Consider the following 22070-nt stretch of genomic DNA (forward strand, 5'->3'; position numbering starts at 1 on the left):
GATATAAAGGAAAAAGAGGGGAAAACATATGAGATTTCAAGTCTTATAACCAGATATGGAGTCAAGAAAGTTCCCTATGTCTTGTTCTCTGCACAGGACCATGCCGACATTCCCTGAGATGTGGAACAGTGGGGAAGTCTGTGTATAAGGGAATGGGTGAAAAAGTTAATTTGGAAGACAGTGACCCTGTGACACCTTTGAGACATCCACGGGGAGATATAAAGCAGGTAACTGAATACATGGATGGAACCCAGTGTTGAGGAGACATTAGTGTTAGAAATTAAACTGTAAAGTGTCTCCCTAATTGGAAACACAAAGATAAAATTGACCTCTAGAGAGAATAGAGTAAAAGGGGAAAAGTACAAACCTTGGGATCAGAAGTAATGGTGATATCTTTTATAACATTTAGAAGTGGAAAAAATGCTGACTTTATAGTAAGAAATAAGCTCAGTTTTCCAAAGTTTTCCAAATGTTAAGCATCAAGGAACAGGAAGACACCTAACAGAACGTAACCTTTAAACATCCAAAGGATGAAAAGACAATGATAGATCCTTTTGATAATGTAGACTTAGGAGTCATATGGCAATAAAACTATCAGAACATAAGAATTTACTGAGAAACTAAAGCCAGAAAGTTAACAATTAGGCCTTTGGGAAACCTATTCTTCAGCATTTAAAGTATAAAAGATTAAATCTAATTTGAGAAAGGACCCCTGTCTCCTCAGGAACAATTCTGGAATTTTTCCACACTGCTCATACAGTATCTGAGTGATGTAATATAAGTATATAAAAATTTACCCACTTCTTAGGATTATTATAAAAAAATTGAGTGTGATAATATAGGTATAACATCATGCACAATATGAACTACATAACAATATGTAGTTCCAGGAACTCAATAAAATAAGAATTATAATGATAATATCAAACATAATAATTATCATTATATTAGTATTTCTTTATGTTATAGTTTCATGTGATCATGATATTATTTTGGATAAAATGACTTAGCACCTAGCCAAAGATACTAAATCAAACAGGTCATATAATCATATTTTAAAGTATAGAGCTATACCATTCCAAAGAGATTTTACCTATCTGATAAAGATTTTAAAGAAATTTATACTCATAATTGTAATATAAAATTAAAAACATTTATTTTCTTTTTTCTTTTTTTAGAACATTTATTTTCATAGGATATTCTCAATTATTGTGTGTATACAGACTCCAACCACTTCTCACTACCTTCATTGCTACCACCACGATCTAATTCACCATGATCTCACCTCTAAAATACTAAAATATTCCTCTCACTGGTCTCTCTTCTTTCACCCTTAACTCCACTTAATCTATTTTCAACATAGTAGCCAGGTTTTAAAACGTAAGTCTTTCTTTAAAACCATCATATACAGTTCTTGATTTCCCTCAGAGTATAAGCCAGTGTCTTTACGGTGGCTAATAAAGTCTGCTATTTGACTGCCCACTATTCTTCTACCCTCTCAATCTTGCTTACTCTGTTGCAGCTAAACTGGCCTCCTTGGTTTTGCTTAAAAGCATCTTAGGCTTTTCTGCCTCAGAGACATTGCATTCTGGTTCCAGTACCTGGAAAGCTTTTTCCCCAGATAGCCAATCTTTCAAATCTTTGCTCAAATTCTTCCTTCTCAATGTGATCTATCTTGATCAATATATTTCAAATTGCAACCCTCCTCTCTTCATTCACAATATCCCTTACTCTAATCAATCAAGAAACTTAGTTCATTGGAAAAAATTCATTAATTTAACATCTGAAATAGCACCCAAACACTAGTAATAAAAAGTATTTATGTATCTAACATTATCTAAAATAGACATGTAGTATGTCTATTGTTCTATTACTACCCCAACGTTAAATCAGATTATCCCACTTTCTAAAAATATAAATAAGACTATCTATAATTATTCACTAGATTATCTCGAGCATCCCCCCATTTACTGAGGGTTAAGTTACAATACAAACCAGTAAGTTTTAAAGTTAAGGGGAACCTGGTGTACAGGATGGTGAGATTTTGGGAGTGATGGCATGCTCATTTTTTTTTTAACGTGACGATGGTTTCACCTGTGTGTCAAAACTTATCTAGCGGTATATCTTCAATATGTAGTTTATTGTAATATACCTTAATAAAGCTATCTAACAATACCTAGTGTGGTTAAAAATAACTATCTTCAAGTACTATAGACTTTTGTACTTTTCCCCACAATGACATGAAATCGTACTAAATTTTACATGATTATATAATTGATAACAAGATTATTATATTTCTTTGTATCAATAGATGAAATACTTCATTTGACCCCTGATGAATGACATTACTAATAACATTTTCTTCTAGAATAAATGAAACTTACTGGACTCCAGTTGTGGATGTGTGCTATCAGGTATTCTAGGTATATCTCTAAAGTGATAGAAAAAGAAAACAAGAAATTGTTTCAACAATTAATGCTACTTCCATTTTGATCATTATTAACCCATATTATAACAGGATAGTGTAAAATTAACAAAATTGTGTATAGTAGTAGCATTATATATGTGAGAAAAAACAATCCATAGTCCTCTATTGCTAATAAAAGTATTCTGGGATAACTTCAACTACTTAAAAGAAATTAAAATTCATACACGTTTATAGCAGTCTTGTAAAAACATATACTTTATTTTCTATATGCCTCACTACATAATTATCCATTCTAAAAATTTTCTGTATTAAACAAGTTTTATAGATATATTATAATTCTATTATATTCTTTCTTTTGACTTGCTGTTGTTCTAAAGCGATAATATTAAAATACAAATAAAATATTACCAAAATAAAAATTGAAATGTTCAGATCATGATTGAGATTTTTTTTAATGTAATAACTCCACTGAAAAAATGTGACTATGTTTCTTACTGGGACTCAGAAAATTACCTTGTAACTGCATTTACACCAAAAGTATGTACATTTTTGTTTGAGATTTGCCAAAAAGAGTAGATATTAATGATTAAGAAAAGAAAATTACATAAAAGAATATTTAAGATAGTAAATGTCTAAAGTATCTTTTAATACCAAGAATATATTTGGTATTAATGTTTGGTATTAGTGTTTGGTAATTAACACTAAGTTGATACAGTGTAGTTTTACCATAATACAAAACTTAGAAAAGACAAAATGAAAAACAGATACAATTTCATGTGCCAGATTCATTACTTTTGAAAGGAACATTTCAAAAACTAAATTACCCACATAAGTCATTTTCTACGGCATGAAAAGAGATCAAAATAATATCATCCAATCACTTCCTAAATGAGTTAAAACTGGGCATTAGTATTTTACACAAAGAATAATTTCTATAGCCGCCACCCTAGAATGCTCTTATTCCGAACGTACATTTAATAATTCACTGTCAGTTTAAAATTTTAATTGCTTTTTCTAGTTATAGATGCATATTTGTCATTGGCTTAGAATATAAGCTCCTATAAAGGAAATACTGCAGCGATAACTAATGAGTAATTCTTCTGTAGGCATTAAAGACTATGTTTCCTGCTAACTTTTGGAAACTGTCATTTTAATCTATAGGTAACAAAATATAAAAGCCAGAGTATTTGGCATGTGCTTATTTTTTCTTAAATTGTTCCCTCTATCTGGGAATAGCATGCTCTTTAGGCCCTCCCCTTACTAGACTGAAACCTCCATTTTGAAAAAAATATGTACAATTCATAGAATATAGTTGATTCTCATTTTTACAATGTAGAGCATCATAGTTCACAAAACTTTAAAAGTAATTGTTACTATACTAATGCCATTAGCCATCTGTTAAATTATTAAGATAATAAAAATAATAAACATCTAAATATTTCTTCTTTTATAATTAACTGTATAATCTAGCATGATCAGATAAAGAGAGGTCATAATTTTTTGTAAGATGTTTTTACTAAAGAAAAATACTGTCCTCAAAATAATATATTTTTATAAAGCAATCAGACATTTTTGGATTGCACATTACAAACTGTTTAATAGCAGCTATCTATGCATGAAAAGTACTCAAACCAACTTACCCAATAGGCCTTGAAACAACAAGCTCCACCTGTGGTTCAGGTTTGGATTCCAGAATGATATTATATACTTCTTCAAATGTGGCTCCTTGCAATAGCCTTCCATTCCATTCTAACACTTCATCGCCTATTGTGTGTGTCAGTAATAATAATCTTAGAAAGAAAATCTAACCCAATAAAATGCACTCGAAACAAAGCAATCTTAAGGTACAATGAACCTCATAGAATAAAATCAGCATTATGGAAGAAGAAACATACTGAGAATAGCTCCAGTGGCATAAAATTTGATGACCAGGATGATTAGTATATTTTACTCAAAAGGACAAGGGTCAGAAAAAAAATTACATAAAAGTTATTCCTGTGATTTCCAGGATTTTCTCAGCGGTGTCTTATCCATGAATAGTTGTTAGTTCTTCTTGTGATGGGGAGCAAGGTCAGGAGCAAAGTATGTCACTATCTTGGTGAAGTCACTTCTGTCTCTGTGATTTCTTAATAGAAATTCTAATTATAGAAACTATAAGGCCTCTTTGTAGATTTCATGACTCTGCATTCTAGGTTTTTCAAAATACTGTGCATATTGTGTAAATTTTTTGAAAAAAGCTTATTATTTAGCATCTTATCTAATCCTGTCCAAGGTACTCAAGGATCTCTCCAATAGTATCCATTACCAAAGAGATAAAGAGTGATACATTTTAGGAAATATGTATTTATCCATGTAGTTTGTTTCCTAATCTCTGTTGGAATTTTTTTCAAAAGAAAAACAAAGACTTATGGGAAATAAAATAGGTTAATACTAGACACAGACTAGGAATATCTACCAACAACAACAAAAAAATCAGTAAATACAAAAATCTTTTTATCTAATATGACTCGAGAAACAATAGTACAACTTTCTATTAATGAATAAATTTATATTTAAGTTAAATAAACTCTTTCTTACTGGTCCTATCAATGCTAAGTGAGGACAACTTTTTCATAACTACTCGTTTAACATTTTAAATGTAAATAACCAAAGATAGAAACCTACCTGGTCTAAGATGCCCTACAGTATCTGCTAAACTTCCTTTTTTTACTTTGGTAATAAATGCACAAAGCCGACCTGATTCAGTCATCTTTCCTCCTACAACCTGTTTAAAAGAGGAAAGTGTTAAGAGGCATATTGTTCTAATGAACATGGTTGAAGATTCAAGTAAAAAATAACTAGACAATTTTCAGCTTTTAAATCTATAATTTAATATATTAAAAATAATTTATTATTAGAAACTGAGACATGTCCCAAGAATAAGCTCTTTTCACATTCTAAATGTTTTACAATTTAATCCATTATTTGTTGAAAACTTAGAAACAACAATATATAATTTTTGTCTTTTTTACAGAATTCTTACTTTTTTCATTTCTAAAAACATGTTATATCAGTACTATGTAATTATATTAACATATAGTCACAGATTTCAAATATCATAATAATATAAATACTTGTTACTTTTACTATAATTATGATATCCTACCAAAATTTCATTAGCAATCTTTTAGGCACAATGTCACCTAATACATGATGATGTTATATTTTTCCTGATAAAATTACAAAACTTACTTAATTTCATCAGAATTAATGTAAACTTTAGACCATTTGTATCCCAGTTTTTCTATTTTTATGTTTCTATTAATAAATGTCTTTAATAAAAAGAAAAAATAAATGTTAGCCATAATGCTACAGTCACACATGTACCTGTAGAAGAGGCCTCTTACAAAATTAATGCTTTCTCATCCACTGCCACTCACTCAGTCATCAACTTTATAGCAAGTTAAGCAAACAGTAGTAACTAAACAGTTTTTTCTCTTCTACATTGAGCAAAAGATACCTGAATTAAAAAAACCACTGATTTACCTTACACTATTTATTCTCAAACTGCAGTGAATTACACTCAATAGCAGTTCAGTTAATACTAATTATTCCTATGTTTAATTCTGAAAATTAAATATATAGATATTTTGGACTTATATCCCTATGTTTCTTTTTAATCTTGGCTTGATAAATATTAATAGTCATAATTAATATTACTATAATTATTATTATTGAAATCTTATAAAGTGTCAGGCACTATACTAAATGTTTATATATTGATTTATTAAATCTTATTATAACATTCAGTAAGTATTATTATCTCCATTCTACAGATGAGGAGTCTGAGACTAAGAGAAGTTTAGTGACCAAAGTCATATACCTAGTAACTGCTATAACTAGAAATCAAGCCCAGATTTGTAGCCTTTACACTTCACTGCTCTAACAATATACTGCATAAACCAGGATTTAAATCCTACCTTCATTACCACCTCGTGACCATGGGCAAGTTACAACAGCTCTCTCTAATTTCTTATCTATTGTGAATGTTAAGTTAAATGATAGATGTAAAATGCTCAGATGAGTGCCAGCCGCCTGACAGCCACTCAGTAAATGCGAGCTGCCTGATTCCACTTATACCCCAAATTTTCTAATATCTCTCATTTACTATATTCTTCACAACAATTTCTGTAGCAATGGCTTAACTCTAAAACATTTTCTCTTTTATCCTTTCAGTTTTTAATTCACTAAATACAGATGTACAAAAAATAAACAGAGCTATATTTGGTATAATTACTAAATAACTTACTTTACAGTAAAATATAAATCAATATTTGTATTAAATCTCCTAAGTATTTTTGAGTTTCCAGACTTCAAACAATATTCTCTCTTCCTCGCATACACACATATACACATAAATACACTTGCACATATTTTGCTACATGAATACAAAAATTATATTTCTACAAAATGCATACGTTACATTTCCCAAGTCTGCATATTGAGTAATTGAATAAAACTATCACTTTAATAGAATATAAACAAAGATACAGACTTAAAGGACAAACTGTATAGGTAAAATAAGTTTGAGCACTATATTTATGATTCAAATATATACCTCAATATTTTCCAAAATTATATATACAAGTATTATTGTAGAATAATGCCAACTACTTAAATAAAACTTGGAAAATGAAAAATAAATAATGAAGGCAAATATTTGTGAATATTCCCTATTCTTAAAAATAGGAAAAAAATGCACTAAATTGGTATAGATAGAAAGTTATTATATCTTTTGTTTTTCTGATAAATCTGTAAAGGAGTATAGAGCCAAAATCTCATATATTCTATCACATACCTTCAAGCCAAGCATTGCTCCTGAATCTCGAGGTACACTTCCATCTTTTAGACGCTTATTTAATAAAATGCGACCAATTAAACGATCTCCATCTTTAGATGGTTGCCATGTCACAGGGTGCTAACGCATTATATCAACAAACAAAAATATATTAATGTTCTTTTATGACGAATGACTCCTTATTATTGTACAATCTCTCTAAATTTCTGATTTCCAAAGTGTTGTGATTACACAAACCAGTTTACATTAAAAATTTTAAGCAAAAGGGCTTACCACATTATGCTTATAACCTCAATTTTATAATCTCAAGTTTTTTTAAATCCAATTATTTCAAATTCTTGAAGTGCTCTAATACAATACAGGAGTTATATAATTCTACAAAATCAGAGAAATCTTGAAAATATATTCAAATTCTAATTTAATTATGTACATGCAGAAGATTAATAGGTTTCCAGGCAGAAAAAATAGGTTGAAATTATATGGAATTAAACCTATTTAAAAATGAGAATTTAATTTTCAAACGCTTTTGGAAGATTTTCAGAGAACTTATTACAGTAAAAGTCAAAAGGTCAAAATATGTTAAAACACAAAATTCAAAACAACCATGAGGGCTTTCTTGAAAAAGGTTTCTAGATTAAAACTACAAAAAAATACACAACACTCAACTTTCCAATTGAATTTTCAGGGCAGAAATAGGCCTGATTCAAAAATGATTACATTTGCCACTTTTTGGAGGTTCACGGATTTTTTTCAGGTTTTTGATTTAGTTAGTAAATTAATTTTATTGGATAATTTAATGGTATCCATTGTTAAATAACATTCAAAATATGGAGAGTTTATCTCTTTCTCAGGGCAAAACCAAGCCCTGTATAAATCATAACACCATTCCATTATGAATTATACTTCAAATAACAAAGTAAATGATTTGTGTAATCACAGTTTCATAGTTATCTTAAAGTTACATGCACATCTTCATGCAAAATTTAGCAGGCAAAAGACAAGTTCCAGTCAATGACATCTATACAGTAATAAGATTTCAAAAGTCTCACTACACTAAAAGCAAAAATAATAAATACCAAAGCAGATGGCAATGGTTCTAATGCTAATTAATACTACATTAAAATGCTATGACAATAAAACAAAAGAGCAAAATGACAGTGAAAGGGAAAAAAGAAAAACAACTTTTTCTGTGCAAACAGACCCAATTATCTCCCTTTTGCCTGGGATTCAAACTATTAATAATTTAATTTTCATCCCAAGGAAAATATATGCAAGCATATCAAATAAGCCAATCAAAAAAATTCTTTATATTTGTAGTTTATAATAACATTACAAAGTTCTCTCACGCGACCATAGACAAAACATTCCTTTGTTCCTAATATTTTATTTCATTTACTTATTTTTTGGTATGCCGTCAAACAACAAAAACAGCAAAGCAAGCAAGAAGTATTTTGATTTGTTTGTTTTGGTTTTGTTTTTCTTTTCTGCACCTTAAGAAATGCTACATTGACCCTTGCAATGCCCTGTCCTTTTATTATGTTCTGTTTGAATGAGTGACAGAGAGCAAACGAAGACCAAATGAGCAGGGTTAAAAGGCAGGCTCCACGATCTCAGTACCTTATCGCTATGGCTATGCTCCTCGTTAAGGGTTGTGCTACTACACGTATCTACCCCAGAGTCCTTAATCTGAGGCTCAGACCATTCCAAATCCTCTTCCAAAGAGTGGCCACCAAAGTACATCATTTTCTTTTGTCTCTCAGACCTGGTGTTAGAATCCGACAAAACTGCCTGCTCACTAGTTTTTCTTTTTCCCTTTTGACTGTCCCCTATAGGTGTGGGATAAAAAAAAAAAAAAAAAAAAAAAAAAAAAAAAAAAAAAGAAAACATGCAAAGGCATAAATAAAAAAAGGAAAAGTGAAATGATAACGGAAATTAAATAGTAAGGCTCCACATGTCTCACCAAAGACATTGGGGATGCCTCACTGCTATGCCAAGACGTATGGTCCAACCAGTTGTAATCCATGTCTCCTGTGAGAGTTAGACAGACAAGAGTGCAGTAAAGGAGACGGCGAAATAAAGGACAGACGAAGACATTATAAACGTTTTAAACTGTGTGACACTGTCTGCTTTCAAGAACTTTGTCTCTATCACTCACTATATATACCAAGAGAAAGCTAAGATTCCAAATGAGTAAGATTTACAGAACACAAATTTTACTAGACAGATTCTATAGAATAAAAGTCCTATAAGAACAGAAAATGCTAATAAACAAATAGAAATGAAAAAATTATATATTCGGAAAAAGAAAAAGACTATCAGCTATGTCTGTTACTCATGCTATTTTTTTTCATGCTGGCTTACAGACATGAATTTCATTCTCCAAAGATTAAGGAACATTTTAAAAATTAACAGTGGTTCGCCAATAACCACTATAACAAAAAGCCAAATAATTCAACATTGTTTCTGGAACGTAGTATCATATTCTTTATAATGCTGAAACCTCCTTAAAAATTTTGGGTGGTTAAAAGAAAAGAATTGGTTACACAAAAAAAATAATTTTGTATGAAAATAACAAAACAGATTTGCTCACTTTCTATTAATAAAAAAATAAACTTTACTTAAATATCATGAATTACTTGTTACTTTGAAACAATTTAACTTTTTTCAGAAATAGAACTTATAAAAATTCTTTTAATATAATTTTGTCAGATAATTTGTGTAGTTGGCAACTAAGAATAAATATCCATTTCCAAACTTATGTGCTTTTTATTTGCCTTACATCTGAAAAAGAATTTTTTTTAGTCTATATGTGCACATACATCTTTTAAAACTCTATTTGTACATCATTTATTTAGAAATATTTACTAAACACCTTCCTTTTGCTATGCATCGTACTAAGCTCTAGTGTAAGGGGTAAAACAATGAGATATACAACAAAGTAGAGATAAATACAATAAATAATCAGTGTCGTTAGGGAAATATAAAACACTGATAGAGTATAATAAGATCTAATTTAAATTTAGGGAGTCAGCAAAAACCTCTAAAGAAGTAATGTGTAAGATGAGAATTGGAATACGTGACCTGAAGGAAAAGTAAGGAGACAGGCAGAAGGCAAGTGGAGAAAAGAGCATTCCAGGAGGAAGTAACGACATGGTACTTAGGAAAGAACTGCTAGAACACCGGTGTATCTGCACCAAAAAGAATGAGGGTGAATCTAAAGCTAAATGAGGTTGGTGAGGCAGCACAAACCAGCTAAGTGAGGGCTTTTTATGCCATATTAAAGATTATGAATTTCATTCCTTGAAGGCTTTTAAGATGGTGACATAAACTGATCTACATTTCTAAAAGATGAATCTAAGCACTAAGTAGAGATTGAATTAGAAGACACCAAGAGCTAAAAGGCATTTGCAATATTCCATGGGACAGGTGATTAGGGCTTTAACAAAAGTGATGGCACTAGACATTGTAAGAAAAGAGGGAACTGAGAGGTGTTCTGACTGTAGGAATAAAAGCGTTAAGAAAGACTGAAGAGTCAAGAATAATTCCCAGGTTTCTAGCATTAAAGACAGAATGGAAGGAAAGACCATTTACGAGAGAGAGAGAAGACTGGAATAAGAACACTTTTTATTAGGGAAGGAATGGAAGGAATTACTCTATTTCATAGACCCTAAGATGTCACTGACTATAAGAGTCATAGATATTAAAATAAAAACATGCATCTAAGAATTTATTAAACATGGCGATTAATTTTAGATATATTGTTTGAAATACCTATCAGTTATTCAAGTTGGCATATAAGAAATCAAATGGTTAACCTACAATAAAGTTTAGAAGGAATGTTCGAGCTAGAGACATAAATTGGGAATTACTAGCATACAGACAGGAGTAAGTAGATCATTTAGGAACAGTGTATAAAGTAAAATATGAAGAGGACCCAGAATGAATTCTAACATTTAGAGTTTGATTCGAGCAAGAGCGAGAGTGACAGAAAAAGACATGCAGAGAAAGAAAAAGGAGGGAGGGAGATGGTAATCTAAAATAAATAGAAAAGAATTCCCTAAACAGGAGAAATCCACTATATGAATGATTTGTACACATCAGATACGATAAGGAACTGAAAGTGTCCATTTGATCTGGCAACAAGAGGATCAAGAAAGATCTTAGAAAAAGCACTCTGGATAAAATGATGAAAATTAAAATCAAACTGAAATAATTGAAGCGTCAAAGAGAGACAAAAAAGTAGAAAATCGTGTGTAGATGAATGGTTCACAAAGTGAAATCTCCAAAATAGCATAATCAACATCACCTGGGAACTTGTTAGAAATGCAAATTCTTGGGCACCACTCTACCTTAATTCATCAGAAATTCTGTAGATGGGGCCTACCATCTGTGATTTAACAAGCCCACCAGGTGATTATGCTCTCACTGATGTTTGAGAACCACTGGAGACAGTTCAAAAAGTTTATAGAGGATGATGAAGTTGTGCTAAAATACACAGAATTAAAGTTGTAGAAAAAAAATTCTTTAACCTGTGAACTACAGTTGTGCTTCCCGGTCTCTTTCATGGCAGAAATAAACAATTAGAATTTTATGGCTATTCAAAAAGTCGAGAGTATTTGTATCTAAAAGAAAAACTGTAACCCTTTGAAAATAAACTATTGGTTCTACAACAAAGCACTGACAAATCTCTGAGTTGAATTAAATACAGAATAGAGACTGAAAAGAAAAATTCTTGGCTAGTTTATATGAAGGTGTGAGACCAGCTCAAAATCTCTCTCCTCCCCTTTTATTTGCAACCTACCAAAAAAGCAGAAATGTAGTTCTTTCCTATATAAAGGAAATCAACCATTTTAACCACTTGAAGCTAAAGTGAAAATATTTGACCAAAAAAAAAAAGTGTCATATATGGTAGGCATTCAGTAAACATCTGTTGAATGAGTAAAAATTAGTGTTACTATAATTCAATAAGGTAATCAATGTAAAACATAGAAAAATAGTGCTAAAATACTAGGACTATTAGTATTTAGATAATACTTAACACTTAATATTCTTTTAAGTAGTTTCAAAGGGCAGAACTAAGATAATAAAATATACTTCTTTTCGTAGCAGTACAAAAACATATTGCTGGGCTTTCCAGTTCTAGAACAAGAAATAGAAGACACAAAAAGAACCAAATGGAAATTCTAGAACTTTTTGAAAAATAACTGAAAATAAAAATGCAAATGATGCAGAGTGGAGAGGCAGAGGAATGACAATAAACTTGAAAATAGAACAACATAAATTACTCAGTCCAAAATCAAGGAGGGAAAATAGACTAAAAATAAAATAAAATAAAATAAAATGAACAGAGCCTCAGAGGCTTGAACGGTTATAGCAGAAGATTCATTTCATTATGGTCCTAAAAGAAGAGAGAGAAGATGGGGCTAAAAAAGTATTTGACGATACAATGACTGAAGATTTCCCAAATTTGCAAAACATGTAAGCCTACTAACCCAAGACACTTCATAAACTCCCAAACAAGAAATACACAAAGAAATCTGTGCCAAGAAACATCATAATCAAACTAAAAACTAAAGACAAACTGTATTGAAAGCAAGAAAGAAACAACACCTTACCTAAAGGGGAAAAACAATTCGAATGACAGTGGATTTCTCCTCAGAAATCTTGAAGCCAGAAAGAAGTGGCATAATATTTTCAATTACTGAAATAAAAGAAATGTCAACCCTGAATTCTAAATATGGTGAAATTATCTTTCAAGAATGAATAAGAAATAGACATTCTCACACAAAAAGAAAACTAAGAGAATTTGTCATCAGCAGATTTACCCTAAAAGAATGGCTAGAGAAAGTTCTAGAAACAAAAAATAAGGAACCTGGAAATTTGGAGAAGGAATAAAAAACATGGTGAGCAAAAATATGGATAAATACAATAGACTTTCCTTAACTTATTTAATTTTTTAAATCATATCTGATGTTTGAAGCCAAAAGTTATATTGTTTGATGTGCTTTTCAACATTTATAGAGGAAATATTTAAGACAATTACATTATAAACAGGGAAAGGTAAAAGAAGTTAAAGTATGTAAGGTTTCCACATTACACTCTAGTAGTAAGATGTCAATACTCATAGAATGTGATAAGCTGTGCGTATATATTGCCTAGAGCAACCACTAAAAAAATACATTTGCAAAGAAATATACTCAAAAATACTACAGATGAATCAAAATGCAATTCTAAAATAAGCTCAAATAACACACAGGAAGGCAAGGAAAAAAAACAGAAATAAAAAAGAGGGGGCAAACAAAAAAAATGGCAAATAACAGAAAATGAAGACCAATATCTCTCATGAATATATACACAGAAATCGTTAACAAAATATTCACTCATAGTATAAAAAAGAATAATACACTCTGACCAAATGGGGTTTATTGATGCAAGACTAGGTGAATATTGAAAATCAATGTAATTTATCATATTCACAAGTTAAAGAAAAATCACATAATCTATTCATTGATGCAAAAAAAATATTCATGAATTAAAAAAAAGAAAATAAAGAATAGAGAACTTGCTCAAGTAAATAAAGGACATCAACTACAGGTAAAACATTCTTAATGGTAAAAGGCCGAACGCTTTATATGAAGAGAAATTTCACCAAAAAAGTTATCTTTATTTGTAATAGTCCAAAAGTAGAAACAACCAAAATGTTCTCCAAGAGGTGAATAACTAATCAAACTGGTATAACCATACCATCGTATATTAGTAATAAAAAGGAAAACCTATTGATACATAAAATAGATGGACCTCAAAGACAATATACTGAATGGAAAAATATCACAAAATGTTGCATACCATATGATTTCATTCAAATAACATTGTCTACATGATAAAATTATAAAAATGGAAAATAAAGTAATGGTTAACAGAGGTTAGGGCTGGGGAGCAGGTTACTATAAAGAGGAAGCATAAGAAACATCTTTGTGGTGGGTATAGCGGTTCTGAATCTAATAGCAGTGGGTACATGAATCCATACATGCGATGAGATGTCCAGAGGTGCTGCTGTCCTCCAGCTGGTAACAGGGACCCCCAACCCTTCTTCATGCTGCACCCCCATCCCCTCTCACCCAGCCAGGGCCCTCGTCTGACCCCTCCCAGGACCCTAGGCCCCATGCCTTGAATGTAAAAAAAACTATCTTTGTGACTTCCTGCAAATCTAGAATTATTTCGAAATTAAAAATAAGGTGTTGCTGCCTTCGTAAGTGTTGCTCATCCTATCACTGGAAGTGTTCAAAGAAAAGCCTGGAGTACCACTCTTCGGCATAATGTACAGAAGATTGGTGCTTCAGTTAGGAAGTTATATTAAAAGCACCTTAAATCTTATCCTACTCTGATATTCACTGACTTTATTAATGCAAGTTAAACATATTTAAATATGAAACCTGGTTAAAAATAGTCAAAAGATTCACATCTTAGGCTAAGATTTGCAGCTTCACTTACCTCTACTTTATTTGTAATAGTCCAAATACAAACTAACTCAGTAGTGTGTGTGTGTGTGGTGTGTTGGTGTGCTGTGTATGTGTTTGATACACAGAAGGGACAAATGTTCAAATATTCTGTTTATAAAATTGTTTTCTACAGCCCTTAAATGAATGAAAGAGTTTATAAACTTTTATGTTACTGTTTGTCATTACCTTAGATTAAGGTTCTGCAATTAAATCACACACTAGACAAAGGCATTCTTTGACATCCTCATTTTAACTTAACCATATTTATAAAGTCACAGCACGTTGCGGCAGAAAGAGTTTTATGACCCAGAGCCACAAAGCCCATGTTAAAGTATTGGCTCCATGTATTAATTTTACTCATTTACTCATCTATATAAAAAGATTAATTGTATTCTCACATGTTGAGAGGTTTAAATAAGTAATGGTCATTACAAATGTCATATGATTTTCACTTATACGTGGACTCAAAAATAAACAAAACAAATAAACAACCAAAACAGAAACAAACTCATAGATATAGAGAACAAATTGACGATCACCAGATGAGAGAGGGCTTGTGGGGATAGGTGAAAAAGGTGAAAAGAATTAAAAAGCACAAATTGCCAGTTATAAAAATAGTCACAAGGATGTAAGTACAGCATAGGGAATATAGCCAATAATATTATAATAACTATGTGTGGCATCAGATGGATATTAGACTTACCAGGGCAATCACTTCGTAAGGTATATAAACGTCTAATCATTGCTGTACACCTGAAGCTACTATAATATATGTCAACTGTAGTTCAGAAATAAATTTAAAGAAATGGTTAAGATAATAAAAAAGGACAATGGACATGAAAGTGCCTTGTAAACTGAAGAGTCATCTCAATGTTGATGATATCATAATCATCATTACTAAAATAATCTTAATTTTCATTCTAAATGGGAAAATTCATCTATGCCCCTTTTATTTTTCCTCTCATTTATCTTCTTGTTATTTTACCCTCCTTTTTAACTTGTCAGGCTACATATGTTGGCATTTCCCAACAAGAAATACTGGTTCTGTAAAATGTTAATAGGCTTGAATGATATAAATATCCTCTGTCAAATAAGTTTGGAAAACTGTGTATTAAATGTTATTAAGTAGATTTCACAAGTACAGGATTTTTCACATATAGGAATGACAATATGCTTCTTTGTAAAAATTATATAAAAGAGAAATAGCGGAGGGGAGAGGGAGGAGAGAGGTGAGGGAGAGAGATAAGACAGATCTGAGGAGGTTCTGCTGTTTCAGACCCCAGCTGAGGCCCCAGATTTAGAGGAGCAGAGAGATACAAGCAGTCTCTGCTGTTCCCTGTTCAAATATGACCCGCAGATACTATAAACGGTATTAAATGGTTGTTTTTTGCTTCTCTATTTTGGGGTGATTCATAGTAACTGATATATGCACTCTACATGATTATCTTTTTAAACCCTCACAATAACTATTTGAGCCAGATAATTTTATTCATTTTGCAGTTGAGGAAAGTAAAACCGAGGTTAAAATAACTTGCCCACGGTCACATCATTATGATATAATAGAGCCAGGATTAAAAATCCACGTAGTCTGCCTCCAAAATCCACATTCTTAAGTCCTGTGCTAAAAATAAATTCTGTGGGATTACTATTCTACAGAATTGATCCTATTCTTAACTCAGAGAACACGTAATCCAAATCAGCCTTTAATTATTTGTAATATTAAAAATGATTCTTAATTAAGTAATTACTTTGCAATAGATTTTAAGCAATTTTAAGAGGCATCTAAGAATGGCTATAAATAAAATTAATCTAATGCCAGTAAGCAGGAATAAAAACTATTAGCAAGTCTATTATTTGTGTTTTAGTAAATATCCCTCTTATCAATTAGAACATATCAATTTAATCTGAACTGAGGTAACCTAAACCTCTAGAATAAGGAAAATAGGTCCATGAGAATGTGCTTTCATAAGTATATCTGAAATCTACTTATTGTTTTCAAGTCGTTTTTTATAATAGTTCTATTTTTTTACTCAATAACTCTTCATTTGTTTTCTATAGTACTATTTAGTGCACTCTGAGTTTTATAACCGAAGCAAAAAAATTTTCTTATGCTAAGACATAACTGCCATACATCATACAATGTTAAAGCAAAAAGAAATCTTAAAACCGTGTTTTATACATCAATCATTCAAAAAATATTTGTTGAGAGCCTATCACGTGCTGGGTCTCAATCTAACTTCTGGGCTACAAGAATGAATGACACAGATTAGATCCCTCCCTTCATATAGTCTGAGAGGAAAGAAAGACAATTAAGAAGCTCATTCCCTTCGATATTCTAATCTAAATAACTCTCCTAACACACAGGCCTCCTAACTGTTCTGCATCCATCTTTGCCCCTCTTAAGTCTATGTTAACATAAAATCAAGAGAGATTCTCAAAAGGTAAATCAAATGAAGTTATTTATTATTCAAAACCTTCCAATGACTCATCTCACTCAGAATGAAAGCCAAAGTTCTTGCAGTGACTTACAAAGTCCTACATGATCTGGCTTCTTGCTACTTTTTGACCTTATCAAATTTATCTGTTTTTGTTTTGTTTTGTTTTGTTAACTGTTGTAGCCTCTGAAACACAAAGTAGTGCCTAGAACATAAATATTAACTGATTAATTGATTAATTAAAATATTATCTAGTCTTTTTCACACTTCTTTATGCAATAGAGCCTTTTCCCTAAGAGCATCCACAAATATAAAACTGGTTAAGAACAAAGATTGATTGGAAAAAAGTGGAAGATCCAGATGCTCACCCATTTGAATATGCCTTCATATCCTCTTCAGCAGTTCCTGAAACACTACCACAAAAAATCTGGTGCTCCATTTAGTACACTTTTTAAAATATTGAACTTATTTTTCTCATTTTCAAGAGGAAAATTGAAGCCCGGAAAATTAAATAACCTTCCTAAGATTACAACGAGGGTCATTGGCCGAGCCTGGAACAGAACCTTGTATATGTATTTTCAATCTATCACACTTTCTAAGATACCACACTGCCTCTCTATTTAAAAAACGATAATTAATAAATCTATCAACCACACTGGTTCCTTAATGGCTTAAAAACTTCTTAAGAAAAGAGAATGTGTCCTTTTCATCTTTGTATATGCACACCTACTCTCAGTGCCAAGGAGTGTGTGGTGAATAATAAGTATTCCATAAAAATTGTTCCTACTGACATAATGCTTATATCCCACTGTGTAGAATGACCACCTATACCCATCCCATATCTGCCTTGTATTTAACTATTTTAATATCCACCCCCATTGTGTTGCTCTTGTTTACTGATATGCTTATCTCCCAAGCAGGATCTCTCTGAACTCATTTTACACAATGCGCTTAGCACACATCAGGTGCACAATAGGTATATAATAAAATTTTTTCTATCTTGAATTAAATTAAATTTTACTAAACAGAATTTGAAAATAGAAGTTGAAAAAATATTGGTTTTACAATGCTATGTTTCACTGAGGGTTAAATAGAAATATTTTTCTTTTAACAGCACTGTATATTCTGTCAGTTAAACTAGATTCTTATCAAACTCATATTTGAAACCTGTTATTTCTCTTTAGTGGCTTCCTGCATTATTGATTAATTCTAATTTTCCTTTCTCTTCTGCTCATCTTTACTTGGCATTTACAAATTTAAATATTAATCATTTAATCTGAGTCTTCATTCTTACAAATATTTTCAAAATCATATTCATATAATTTTTAACTACTGAAAACCATTACAAAATAGAATAAAAGTCCAAAAAAACCTTAAGATGGGTGAAAAAGGTAAAGGTATTCAAAACTACAAATTGCCAGTTATAAACAGTCATGGGGATATAAAGTGCAGCATAGGAAATATAGTCAATAATAGTGTAATAAGTACGTATAGTATCAGAAGGACACTAGACTTATGGGGGTGATCATTTTATAAGTTATATAAATGTCTAAACACTGTTTTGTACACTTGAAATTATATATATATATATATACATAACATAATATTCTATGTCAATATTTATGTCATTGAAAATTTAAAAAGAATTTTAACCTAATATAAAAAATATATTAAAAAATAAATTGTTAAGTATGGTTTTCTAAATCAACATTATTGTCTTATGAAAATATGAATGATGAATTTTAGTGGACTCTAATATCTATAATTCATAGAATTAAAGTTATATAATTTTTTTTCCTGAACAAATTAAAAAATTTTCAACAGCTAATGCAGTCAAGGCTATTATTTATGTGAATTCAAACATAAATGGTGACATTATATACTTTCAATTAGTTAATCTAATTAAAATGACGTGAAGTAATCAAGCTGATGTGAAATGTCTTGCATCATGAGGAAATTCACATGTAAATTTAAAATTTAAATATAATCTTAATTTCATATAAAGTCTACCAAAAAGAAATATGCATGGGGTAGGGCTGGAGGGGAATGAGTATTAGGTTGTATAGCTATTATTCCTTTTGGCTATCGTTCTCAAATAGCCTAGTGTTAAACAAAAATTACCTACATTACCCCTTCTAATTTTCTAGTATTAGAAGTGTTTAATTAATAGAACCTTTTCTTCAATATGTGGTTTATACAAAATATTTCAAATGAGGGCTGGATTAAAATAAAAGGATCCACAATTTAATAGCATACCTGAACTATAATAAATCTTGATAGAGGGCACCATACAAAAATGCCAGGTTCATGAAATGAAGATAGACAACAGAGAAGCAAAAGAGGAAGAGAGAAGGAGGACAGGAAGGCAACAGTGGTAGGCATAGAAATAACAAAGAAAAAGAGAGCAGAGAGGGAGACAGAGAGCCAGAGTACGGTGGGGGCCATCTAGAAATTACAATTATTTAACCAATTCAGAAACAGGGTGATAAAGAAAAGAAAGTTCAACAAGAACTTTTTCAAAATGTAGTCGAAAGACCCTATCTATGTTTGAAAATACTTGCCTAGCTTGTAATTCAAAATTAAGACTATCTTTTTTAAAGATGGTATACTTTTTCACCACAAATAAATGTAGTCCAATATGGCAGTTTGGTAATACCAGCATTACAAATGCATTCGAGTTTCTAATAAATAAACAAAAAAAGGAAATTTTTTATTCCACTTACCTAAAAAAGCATTTGTTATTTTACATAATTTTTACAAACTAATATTTGAATCGAAAATCTTAATTCATATTTGTTGTTTACCTTTTGGAGATGGAAAGTTTTATTTTGAAAGCTTAATTTCGTGATAATGTCTATTTCATGATATAATGAAATCCCTCCTTTGTAAAGAGTAGCATTACATATGACAGAAAATAAAGAAAAAACAAATAGGTGAGTGCTTGTTATACTGTGATATCAACATTTAAAAAAAATGTTTTGCACCATCACTTATGCACCTGTTGAAAGTTTTCTAAAAGAACAAAATACTGTCCTATTAGATTCCATATCAATGTTAATCTTGGAATGTCCTGAAAAGGCATGTGTTAAATGCTCATTGACAAGTTGTAAAAGATCTTGAAAAGTTACATGATCTGGATAAGCCACGTATATCAAAAGATGATAAATCAATGACGAGCTTGATTTTATCTGAATTTTAATGCAAACATAAGAGAAGATGAAACATAAACCATAAAAAATTCAACACCTTGAAATATGATGAAGCTGTGGAAAAATGTTATGGAAAATGAATGTTGTTATAAAGTAAATAGAGTATTTTTACAATTTTTACAATTTTTACAATTTTTACAATTTTAGGCATTAAGCATGATGTACTTGATGCATAAGATTATATTTACAAATTTTTTTTGATACGTACTCTGAAAGTACACAGGAGAGAAAATGCTCACTACAAATAGAATACAGTAAGATAATCTAATCAACAGTTTCCTTTTTTCATTTTTATTATATAAACATTATAGCTATACTAATGAAATTCTACATTAATTATTTCCTACAAACTACTGCCCCAACAAATAAAACTTCTAACTGACCTTTATTTCTTTCTAGTTCTATATGCACATGTCATTTTAACATAGCAGATTTAACATTCAATTGAGTTTCTAAAAAGTTTACATTGTATCTTGGACAATTTTTCTTATTACCATAGTTTCCATAATTATCAAAATTTCAAATAAATATCTGTGGTATGGTGATTGTTTAGCAACCAGTTTTCGGTAGGGGAGCGTGAAACAGGCACTGTTTTGTAACATTTGTCTATTTCCATGGTATAAATATTTCCACTTAAGCCAGTTTTGAGCTACCAACACTATGTCATTGAATGTGGACTTGGGAAGCAATGCACACCATAGGTTCTCAGACGCCGATGCAATCCAGTTTCAGCACACTATTTTTTAACATCTGAGATGTTTTCAGTTTTGTAACCTTTACAATGAATATCTTCAGCAGGCACAATTGGTTGTCTACCCAACAGCCATTTCCTATCTCCTTAGAATTGTGAACTCTAAGACAATCTTGATCATTCTAACTCCATTGCCAGTGAATAGTTAAGAGCTGTCATGAAAAGTAATTACAGCAAAAAGAAAAAAAAAGTTTACAGAGGAGGCTTCTATTCTTCTATTCTAGAAAATTTTCCCCTCGATTTCAAATCAGATCAAGTAAAGGACGCTTCGAATAGTTATATCCCTCTTGAAAGGGGACAATTATGAGAACAAAATCTTAGTGGATGTGTTGTGTACTACCCACATGAACCCTTAAGAACTGTGCTCATTCCTCAAGCTGCCCCAAATGTTGCATCCTCACTGCTTATAGCTGAGTTCTTCACCCAAGAAATGTACTCGGGTCAAGAGTTTCCTTAACCAAAGTTATGCTCCCTTCCCAGGGGACAGCCATATCCAGCCCTCCTGTCTCACTGCCTCAATTAGGACATCTCTGAATATACAGCTGAGATTCTGTGGGTTTAGTGAATGCACCTGTTCACAATTTAACTTCTTCCAGTCGTCCTGCCCTTATACTCTTTAGAAGTGTTGTTAGCAAGTTATTAAGTTGTTTGAGTGGTAATTACAGCAGTCTCCAAATTGATAAATTTGGTATTTGTAAAAACTAACATTCTTTATAAAAAAAAACAAAACAAATGAACAAACAAAAAAAACCTAACATTTTTTGGCCTGTGGGATTAAGAACTACCATAACGTGGAAAAGTCAAGGGAAAGGCTCTGAAGATGCCCTCCCCACAGGCAAAGCATAAATAAAAACTAAGGATATAAAAATGATGGTCCACATTATAACCCCATTTTAATTCACCAGTCTAGC

The 22070-nt window shown here is 31.2% G+C and overlaps 1 protein-coding gene across 21 annotated transcripts in view; it reads right to left on the reverse strand.

Annotated features, from left to right (window-relative positions):
- RIMS2 (regulating synaptic membrane exocytosis 2) overlaps window positions 1-22070 on the reverse strand; it is a 548506-nt gene that overhangs the window by 256656 nt on the left and 269780 nt on the right. For 13 of the 21 annotated variants that reach the window (XM_039854030.1, XM_039854006.1, XM_039854009.1 and 10 more), the window contains 5 exons: window positions 8883-9091; window positions 7266-7385; window positions 5093-5192; window positions 4069-4192; window positions 2385-2431 (listed from right to left, as the gene is read on the reverse strand). In XM_039854030.1, coding sequence (XP_039709964.1) covers window positions 2385-2431; window positions 4069-4192; window positions 5093-5192; window positions 7266-7385; window positions 8883-9091 — 600 coding nt within the window. Of the gene's footprint in view, window positions 1-2384; window positions 2432-4068; window positions 4193-5092; window positions 5193-7265; window positions 7386-8882; window positions 9094-9225; window positions 9294-15209; window positions 15216-22070 lie in introns of all 21 variants that reach the window. The other 8 variants (XM_039854020.1, XM_039854019.1, XM_039854024.1 and 5 more) reach the window with 3 other exon arrangements.

This window comes from Pteropus medius, unplaced genomic scaffold (genome assembly GCF_902729225.1).
Source record: "Pteropus medius unplaced genomic scaffold, Ma_sr-lr_union100, whole genome shotgun sequence".
NCBI lineage: Eukaryota > Metazoa > Chordata > Mammalia > Chiroptera > Pteropodidae > Pteropus > Pteropus medius.